The following is a 10862-nucleotide window of genomic DNA, read 5'->3' as shown; positions in this document are numbered from 1 at the left end:
GTGTGTGTCTGCGTGTGTGTCTGCGTGTGTGTGTGTGTGTGTGTGTGAGAGAGAGATTACAGTGTGTACGGTGGTATTAAAAAGGCTTAACTAGAGATGTGATGGTCTGATCGCAGAGTTCCTAGATGGTCAACAAACACACACTCGCATTTGGTTCAGTTTTTCTATACATTAAATACTGTGTGTGTGTGTGTGTGTGTGTGTGTGTGTGTGTGTGTGTGTGTGTGTGTGTGTGTGTGTGTGTGCGTGTGTGTGTGTGTGTGTGTGTGTGTGTGCGGGCGATTTTTCGAATGTGTGTGACTACAAAGCTGCTGTAATCTGTTAGGTTTTACTGACACCTAGTGTGCATTTCGAGTACTTTTTTGAACGGTTTTTTTCCCCATGCTGACAGAAAATATATTACATGTCATTTGTTAGACGCTTTTATCCAAAGGGTAACGACATGCTGACTGCAGTGGGACTCACATTTGCTATTTTCTCCCTATATACATATATAAACCTCTTTTTTTTTTTTTTTTTATATTTGTGTCTCTTCATAGTTTTTTTTTCTCCCTTGTGGTTATTTTGATCCTTTTCACTGTTGTTAGGTTGTCTTTGTAGCTGTTTGCAACCCATTTTGCATCTTTTTGGAGACTTTTTGCTTGCCTTTACAGTTATTTTGTGTCTTTTTGTAGTTATGTTGTGGGTTTTTTCAAGCTAAGGACCCAAAATCCGCGTTTCTCTAACAGGGCTGGGGTTCGGGGTTGAGGGGTTTGAGCAGTATGGCTACAATGGGGGAACTGTTTGGTATTTTAAGCAAACATGTTTTGTATAGGTATGGCCTAATATATTTTTCCAATATAGCATAATAGGTCCACTTTAAGTTTAATTACGTATTTTATTTAATAAAAAACCTTTAAATCTCTTCAGCTTGTGTTACCCACAGACCTTATTTCAGGCTTCTCGCCAAAAACCGATTGACTTCCAGATGAGGGAACAGAAAGTGCTTAAATGCTCACTCATCCAAGTTTAGGACTCCTTCCTGCACCGTTATGTAGTAGCATATTTGTAATTGTTGTAGTTTTAATGGACTACAGATACCATGAGCGTCCTCTCTGGTGAGATATTGCTGGAGGAGTGAGCATGCGCTCGCAGAGGCTCCTCACAGCGGGGGTTTTCTCTCTCTCGCTGACCCTCCTCCTCTGTGTCTCAGTCTGTCTCAGGATGGGTGAAGCAGGAGGAAACAAACTGACCTCTGTGGACTTTGAGATCTTCGGAAACGTTCAAGGTCTGTGTTTAGATCTGCTCTTCTGTTTTCTGCTCTGTTTCAGCTCAGGCTGTAAAATGATCTGATGCTTAATTTAGGACGGAGGAACTCACTGCACTCTCACTGCAGCCTCAGGGTTATTATTGTGTTTAATCTGAATTCACCTGACAAAATAGCGAGCTGCTTGTTTTCACGAGTCGAAATAAGAAATATAAAACTGTCTGTTGCAGTAAAATATTGACTTATTACATGTTTTAAGTAGTCACTCTCTCTTTGTTTTTGTTTTGGCAGGAGTCTGTTTCAGAATGGTGAGTTTCTGTTTACTTCAGTAATAATACTCAGTGGTGTAGTGGGGATTGCCTACATGATGCCGTTTAGACAATATAATAAGAAAGGGCGGTGCCGGTGTTGTGTCAAATTATGCACCCACGTCGTGAAATGCACCCCTTGACACGGGAACGCGCATTTGAATGGATAGTCCGCTATTCTATGTTGTCTTTTTGACGGTTGGGTTGTCGAATCCTGGATTTTGCATTCATTCGTCATTTATTTTTCTGTTAATTGTTTATTTTATTTTATTTTTTTATTTAATTGTGACATCCTGTCTGTATACTTTTGCTTGTACTTGTGCTTTACAATGTATTGTTTATTTTTACATCAAGTGCTTGAAGGTGGGATTAATATCATTTTTTTTATTTTGGGTGGTGCTTTTGCCTGGTTGCCACAATGTGCACTCCTTGCAATCTCTGACAATAAAAGCGTCACATACATGAAACTTGCTCCATGTATTGGTACTAGTCCTACAACTATACCCTCCAAAGTGCTTGAGAGTGGGATTAATAGAAGCATATTTTTTGGGGGGTGATTTTTACGGCAGGCCAGGGGGTGCATTTCACGACGGGGGTGCATCATTTGACACAACACCGGCTGTCAGCGAACCGATCCGGCCTTTCTGCGCGACTATCACTCAAATGCGGGACATAGTCTCAATTTGTGGGACGCGGGACAAATAATAAAAATGCTGTGTGTGCAGTCCTGCGGCCGGGACATATGGTCACTCACCCTACACACACACACAGAGACATTCAGGTCCCCACAAGCATAGTAATGCTAGGCCACACATACACACACACACACACACACACACACACACACACACACACACACACACACACGCGCACACACACACACACACACACACACACACACACACACACACGGTGCTGCCCCTCACGCACACGCGCTTCAAATCAAGTCGCATAAATGCTTGAGTTACGTTTTTACTATAATTACTGTGAAATCTGCCTATTATGTTTTCGTCATTATTACAACACGCGGTGCTAGATCAGTGACTTTTCCTGATGTAATATAGCCTTTTCAAGCTCAGGAAACTCAATTGTTCCCTTATGTACAACGTTAACCCCTCTGTCTCCCCTCTCCTTGCAGTATACGGAGAAGCAGGGTCTGCACCTGGGTCTGGTGGGCTGGGTGAAGAACACCCACGGTGGGACGGTGGTGGGACAGGTGCAGGGTCCCGCTCACAAGGTGGAGGAAATGTGAGTTCACACTGTTATCATTTGTATTTGTTTATGTAACAGACCTTCTGCACACCTGAATGTGAAACAGGTTTTTGGAGGGAAGAAGGTCTTGATGAAAAAGATACAAATAGACAAAGGATAAAAACCCTAGATTTGTATTTGGGATGTTTTCTTCCCATTAGTCTTAAAACAAATATGTCCATCTCAAAACGAATGCATGAAAAGGTAGATTTGGTTTCTCCTTAAATGATCGGCAGCATGATCTGAGTGTTTTCGCATTCAAGTCTTATCGTGCTGTGATGTTATTTATTCAGCCACTAGATGGCGTTATTTACCTTCACAACATAACATTCAAATTCAAACATGTTATTGTCATATTCACAAAGCTACAGTATATAAATGGCAATGAAATTATTCTGACCTGAGCTCCTCGTTCTGTCACATTTTTATATTTTGTACCAATACTTGCAGAAAAAGTGGTCTTTTAAGCGAATAACCTGATAATAAAGTAGCACTTAAACACATCCCTTCATGATCACATATCTCCCCCCTCACTGTTCTCCCTCTCTCTCCCCCCTCTCACTCTGAAGTAATGACAGTAAGCACCACTTCATCATGAAGCTGGAGCTCACTTTGTTTTGATGACCTCTCTGTCCAGAGGGAGTGATGACACCAGGGTGTGGACGTCTCATTTGGATGACATCACTGCGACACACACACACACACACACACACACACACACACACACACACACACACACACACACACACACACACACACACACACACACACACACACACACACACACACACACACACACAATATGATATAATCCTTGGTGGGTGTTTTCACCTCCTTGTTGCAGCAGGCAGGAGGAGTGACTGAAGCAGAGCTGCGGATAATTATTTCTGAATAATTAGATTGAAATATTTTTTGACTTTATATATTTAAATGAAGTAATCAGATTTTATACAATTAAATTAAGGAAATAAAATCTTGAGGTTTACTTTAACAGCAAACAAATCACAAATCATTTTAACCTCCTTGTGACTTTAATACACACACTGATGAACACTCCCTTTCATTGAATGGATTACACGCACACACACACATACCATGCATACATCACTTCAGGGGACATTACATTGGCTTACATGCATTTCCTGGAGACTTATCCTGACCTTAACCATAACCAACACAGGCCTAGCCCTAACCCTAACCCTAACCAAGTCTTCACCCTAAAATTCCCCTCATGGGGACCTCCATTATGTCCCCATAACAGAGGCGAGTCCCCACATGTGACAGTGCAGATTTAGGTCCCCACAAGGATAGTAATGCTAGGCCAAACACACTCCTATTTCCTTACGTCCTATCAGAGGTTTTTTCCGTGTCATCGTGCTCACTCTCCCTGCTTCCTGTCTGCTCCACTTTCACCACGACCTCACTTCCTGCAGGGCCTGGGAAACAGGGTCAGCTGTTCCTCTGGGCCGAGAGGGGGGGGGGGGGGGGGGGGAGAGAGTGAGGGAGGGAGGGAGAGGCAAATCATAATAAGAATAAGAACAATACTTGTAATAATGGCAAGAGGAAGGGAGGAGGCCGGGAGAGGAATGTAGGGAGGGGAGTCAGGAGAAGTTGAAGTACAAAAATTAGAAAAATTCTAAAAGAGGAGGAAGAAGAAAATGGAGGAAGGAAAGGAGAGTGGTGGAAGTGGAGAAATGGTAATAATGGAGAGGAAGAGAGAGTGAGAGTAGGAGGTGAACGACTGGGTTGTTTCCTCTGAGAAAAAAATCCTGAAGAGCCGAGCAGCTTGAAAACAAGAAAAAGTGAGGAATGGAGAGAAAGGAGGGATTGGTGAAAGGAAGAAGGAACTGCAATTAAAACAATCTCCCTATCCTGGAATTTGTGGGAGTGAAGTCGAGGGGTATAAAACAAGACGGGTCCATTATTTATATGCCCCAATATACTTAATCACACATTTGCAATCAGAGGCTTTACAACAATTCAGATAAGAAAGAAATGTAGGAAATGTCAGGGGGAGCAATATAGGAGGCAGATGTGTTATAGATGTTGTGTTTATAATCAACACAATAACATGTACAGTATGCACACTGACACACTGTATACATGGAGGGAAGGCTAGAGAAAGACAGATGAATGAAGAAAAGAGAGAAACAGATGTGACAGGTGTCTGATTCTCACGTGAGTGGGATTAATCACATGATATAAATACAGTGTGTGTGAGATGAGTCCGTGTGTGTGTGGGTTGAATCCCTATTTTTGTGGGAGTCGGCCTAAAAAGAATAAAATTGTGGCGCCTAAATAATGAATGTAACGTTTCTGCTGTTGTTGTTGATCAGATTCAGGGACGTCATGATCTTTCAGGACTTTTTGGTTCATTGTAAGCCTTTATTGGACTTTAAATAGTGACGGAAGAGTCTGAGTTGTTGCCTAAAACATAAAAAATGTGGTTATCTCAAAAAGTGTTCTGATGTTTTCCTCCCCCGCCCAGAGAATGAAGAGGACCATAATCTTTGAGCTATTTCTGCAACAATACATGTATTGTGCATTGTCCTCGCTAAATAAACATTTAATAAACAAACACTCTGATTATCAGATGATCTGCGCGGTTAGAAATGTTGGGCGTCTGTCTGCAGTTTGAGCTCCTGCCAAAAGAAGTGTTAAACACTGTGAGAGCCTGTTTTAATATTATCGGACAAATATTTTATTTTTGTCTGTCCTACCTTTACTAAGAATCAAAAGCTTTATTGTCATGCACCTCAGCAATGGAAATCTAAAGCGCCAGGCTCCTCCAACAATGTAGCATACAATATACTTGTAATAATAATAAAGCTTAGTACTATTAGTATAGCACTATTCATACACTAATTAAAACAGAGAACAAATCATTCACTTCAGGTCAAACGACAAACCATTTTGCACTCATGATGCAGCATCAGGGCCGTCGCTTGCGGACAGGCAAGGCAGGCAACTGCTTGGGGCCCCGGACCAGAAGGGGGCCCCCAAAGAAGGTAGATTAAGAAGGTCCACAGCAACGACAACATGAAGCACCCTTTAATTTACTGCAACGACATGTCGGGATACCCCCTCAAGGGGGCCCCATGCATAGCGCGACCATGAGCGCGACGTAAAATGCTGCTTCTTATCTTTCGCAGCGTCCACACGGTGGAGTGCGTTGAAGCCAACAACCAATCACATGAATCTCCCGCCCCGGACACACAAGCACGCGGTTTGATTGGCTAGAGCTTGTACTGGCATATGATTTGATTGGCTGACGCTTCCATCGAAGCTTCAAAAGTTGAACATTGCTCAACGCACTTGCTCCGGTCGATGCGTGGTGATGAACAGCTGGTTCGAGGGGCCCCCAGTGAATGTTTGGCTAGGGCCCCCACAGACTGTGCAGCATAAAAACATAATATAACAATTCAAGGAATACAAGGGGGTAAAAAACGAATGAATACAACAACACAAATTGAGTTCCTATCACAGTTAGAGAGAGGAAACAGGAAATGGACAGTAAACTGTGCTGGAGGTTTATAATGGACATTTTATTGTAAACCTACTGATGAGAATGATCTACAAAACATACACAGGACTGAAGCTTTTGATAAACAAGATGTTTCCTTTTTAGGGTCAAGGGCTCGGAAATGTTATGTTAGTGAGGGTCCTCACATGTCCATTAGTACGTGTGTGTGTGTGTGTGTGTGTGTGTGTGTGTGTGTGTGTGTGTGTGTGTGTGTGTGTGTGTGTGTGTGTGTGTGTGTGTGTGTGTGTGTGTGTGTGTGTGGACACGGTGCAGTAATGTCCGGCAGACTGCAGCAATGTTTGCTCTAAAGCTGAGGATGATGAGGAGAAGGTCAAAGGTCGTGAGGTTATTCCCATCATGCAGCAGCTGCAGAGAGCACAGCTTCAGCCTGTCTTGAGTCTTTGTCTTTTAAAAATACTTACATATACTAGGATAGATTTAACTTAAAAGACATTTGTAGAAACATTTGATATTTCAAACTAATCCTACTGAAATGGCTGCAGATTACAAAGCAGCAAACATCCAGCTGCTGCAGATTTAACACTAATCTGTGTGTGATGTGTGTGTTCATAAATGTGTTTGTGTGTGTGTGTACATAAATATGTGTGTGTACATAAATATGTGTGTATGTGTTTACATATATACGTGTGTACTGTATGTGTGTGTGTGTGTGTACAGTAGAGTAGTAGGTCAGAGCGGTCAGTCAGCTGTAGATTCAAGAAGTTTTTTGCCAAAAAATTAAAAAGTAGGACATCTCTCATCTCCCTTTCACAACTCTCTCATCCTCCTCTTCCTCCTCTCTCTCTCTCTCTCTCTCTCTCTCCCTCTCATGGACATGACCCTGATCCACTGAAATCTCCTTTAATCTACACACACACGCACGCACGCACGCACGCACGCACGCACACACACACACACACACACACACACACACACACACACACACACACACACACACACACACACACACACACACACACACACACACACACACACACACACACACACACACACACACACACACACACACCATCAGAAACGTCTGTGGTAAACCTGAATATGTCTGCAGCAGAAACACCCTCAGATTCTCAGGGTTAAATATAGCTGAAGGAATGTTTTTTTTTATTTTCCCATCATGCCCCTGGTTTGAGCCGTTTGACCCGAGAGAGGCTGTTGGACTTATTTTTGTATACATTTTTGTCCCACAAGACAGTGAAGCCCACGGTTATGACGTCAGTTGCTCTCCAACAATTTGCTGCAAAACAACTCAGGGCCTGTTTCACAAAGACAGACTGTAACTCTGGCTCAGATCAAACTGCTGATTTTAAATACACGTCAGAAGTCATTCGATGTAAGAACATGCCACTGACTATCTTAAAGGGATAGTTTGGATGTTTTAAAGTGTAGTTTTATGAGGTATTTCTCCATAGTCAGTGTATCCAGATAATGTAGTTTTTCTAAACAGATTGGAGTACCAGCAAGCTAAGCTGCTGTCGTCATATTTTAGATACCTAAAACAAACACATTAGTTCAAGTAGCCTTAACACTTTATTGTGAATATTTTAACCTTTTTTACATACTTTAAACGTACTTACTACTCACCAGACTCCATCGAAAAAAAGCATTTAGTTCTGTTTTTTACGTTTAGTTATTCCCACCCTGCCAGCAGAAAGCGAATTAACGTTATTGCTTTGGACGTATTTCACTTTCTAGTAGCGCCACTTTTGGATCCTTCATGATACTTTGTTGGAGAACTTCATGAAGGGACTCAAACACCTCATCCTAAAACATTCTTAGTTGAAGTCAAGTTAGAAAACATGTTTATTATGGTCGTTTTTAAGGTGAATATATGTCTTTCTCCTCCACAGGAAGGTGTGGCTGAGTAAAGAAGGAAGTCCGAGCAGCCGCATCACCAGATTCTGCTTCTCCAACCAGAGAAACATCGACAAGCTGGAGCTCTCCGGATTCAAGACGCGCTTCTGACCAACGAATCAAACGCACCCAAGAGAGCTTCTCCTCATGTCCTCAGAGCAGAAACACTGAAAGACACCGACAGTGGTTTGAGTTTAGATTGTATATCCAGGTGAAGTGAGAGTTTGATTATGAGTAGACTTGTAAAAGGAGCAATATGTCCAGATCAATGAGTCTCTAAGGTAATCATTTATCAATAATAAAATAAAAAGATTCGGGAAAAATGGATCCGATTCCCACTTCTTGTAAAAAAGTTTCCAAAAAAGAAATGAAATGTTATTTTTTATTAGTTTAACCATTACTTTTATACCATACATTTATATTTTTGAGCAGTTTTTAACTAATAGAAGTTATGATATGAAGTAAACCATTGCGCTAAAGTTGCGTTTAATTTAGTTACAAATCCAAAAGTCAAATAAATATAAATCTAGAAAAGAAAAATGTACAGTAAAATATGAAAATACATTAAATGTTTTTTAAAAAAGCTACACGCTGATGTACTAAATATTGACGAGGGAATGGGCAAAAGTTCCCATTATGAAGTATATGTATTAATGTGTTTTTTTTTACAAATAATCTCCTTGAATTTCTCGAACAAAGTAGTTGAAATATCCCTCTAAATAAATATATGTCCTCCTCACAGATTACATCAGTCCAGTGTATTTTTATATGTCACTGTGTGATGTAAACAAACGCACCCCTGCTGGGATTTTGGCGTGACAACTGAACGTCATGACCCGATTACCTGTCAACTGATCCAATTAAATCACTGATCTGCTATCACACAGCCACAACATAAACACTGCAGATACTGTGTGTGTGTGTGTGTGTGTGTGTGTGTGTGTGTGTGTGTGTGTGTGTGTGTGTGTGTGTGTGTGTGTGTGTGTGTGTGTGTGTGTGTGTGTGTGTGTGTGTGTGTGTGTGTGTGTGTGCTTACTGTAAGTGCTTTGAAACCATTTCTCCATGGATACACTGTTAGAAGTAGACGCTCTGTAGTCATGCCAACCCATCCCGAGACATTACTCACAAGCACACACACACACACACACACACACACACACACACACACACACACACACACACACACACACACACACACACACACACACACGCACACACACACACACACACACACACACACACACACACACACACACACACACACACAGAGGATAAGGGAGGAGGCGTTAGTTGTTAGTGTGTGTGTTTGAATGGGATGTTAATGTAATGACATGCTTACATAACATGCTGGAGCCCTTCATCCATCCACTATCAGAAACGTCACAAGTGTGTGTGTGTGTGTGTGTGTGTGTGTGTGTGTGTGTGTGTGTGTGTGTGTGTGTGTGTGTGTGTGTGTGTGTGTGTGTGTGTGTGTGTGTGTGTGTGTGTGTGTGTGTGTGTGGGAGGCACTATGATTATTATTATTATTATTTGCTGTAAAACTTGCAGCAGATTTAGCAGGGAGTAGAAAGAGTGAGAAGTGCTGCTGGAGTATTCTTGGGGGCGTTCAGGGACAAATGGCAGGCTGGGAAAAGACAGGACTGTGACAAATGTGAGGCCTGCAATGACCTCTGTCACAGCAGTGTGTTGTTTTAACTTTGGAGGGGAATGGAAATGCAAAACATACACCTGGAGAATAACAGACACTTGTTTAAAGAAGTGAATTTTGTGGCAGATAACCTGAATACGATGTACGACTACATTTTTAACCGACTATCAAAAAACGTGTTCTTTATAGATTGTTTTAATGGCTGACTTAGCTGTGATATAGCAGGAAAAACCCAGGTATAACTACGATGTGATTTCATGGTAAGGACTGTAAGTAGCACACCACTTTAAGGGACATTGAGTGTGTCATATCTTACCATTTGAATATGTTCGCCCTGTTCTCATTGTCAACCCATCACATACAGTTCCAGTTTTAAACAGAAGATTTATGTTGTGCAATCAAACACGTATTTGGTTATGTTAAATAAGAGATCATGGGTTGTTTGGTTCTATGTATGTCTTTTATGTATGTAAGTGTTCATGTACAAAAGCAAACAGTTGACTTTTCAGGATAGAAACAGTGACGTGACAGGACACTCGAAAAGCGACAAATATATGTGTTGATCACTTCTTTAGAAAATGACTTCATTTAAATGTCCAATTATCGCTGAGTGTTTAGTTGATTGAACTGTGTGAGGAGTGTTGGTGGGTGTAGATTGTAACAGGAGTGAACATAAGGACCATTTCAAAGAATTCATCCACAATCATTCTTTTATTTTGCACCTCTTAAAAAAAAAAGTATATATATATTATATGTATATGCCAGGCTTTTAGCAGGGATTGAGAGGAAGTGAGAGATTTGCTGGTTCTTTGCATTTTGTACAAAACACAGCCTGCCTGCCTGCCCACACACACACACACACACACACGCACACACACACACACACACACACACACACACACACACACACACACACACACACACACACACACACACACACACACACACACACACACACACACACACACACACACACTCACTCTGCTGCCATGGCAGGGAGAGAAAGAGCCCACC

At 41.6% G+C, this 10862-nt stretch overlaps 1 protein-coding gene across 1 annotated transcript; it reads left to right on the top strand.

Annotated features, from left to right (window-relative positions):
* Positions 1 to 1089: 1089 nt before the first annotated feature.
* Positions 1090 to 8946, top strand: acyp2 (acylphosphatase 2, muscle type). Its single transcript, XM_079686131.1, has 4 exons — positions 1090 to 1267; positions 1538 to 1554; positions 2693 to 2802; positions 8197 to 8946. The coding sequence occupies exons 1-4, from the start codon at positions 1123 to 1125 to the stop codon at positions 8309 to 8311; spliced, it is 387 nt and encodes a 128-aa protein (XP_079542257.1). The 5' UTR covers positions 1090 to 1122; the 3' UTR covers positions 8312 to 8946.
* Positions 8947 to 10862: the final 1916 nt, after the last annotated feature.

This window comes from Notothenia rossii, assembly GCF_949606895.1.
Source record: "Notothenia rossii genome assembly, chromosome: 6".
Taxonomy (NCBI): domain Eukaryota; kingdom Metazoa; phylum Chordata; class Actinopteri; order Perciformes; family Nototheniidae; genus Notothenia; species Notothenia rossii.
Note: the sequence above shows the minus strand (reverse complement) of the source record. Positions and strands in the feature narration are given on the sequence as shown.

Excerpts from the sequence above, each read along its gene's own strand:
- acyp2 (XM_079686131.1), top strand. The coding sequence starts at position 1,123 with ATGCGCTCGCAGAGGCTCCTCACAGCGGGGGTTTTCTCTCTCTCGCTG. Across the intron at positions 2,803-8,196 it reads GCTCACAAGGTGGAGGAAAT|GAAGGTGTGGCTGAGTAAAG; the intron begins GTGAGTTCACAC and ends TCTCCTCCACAG.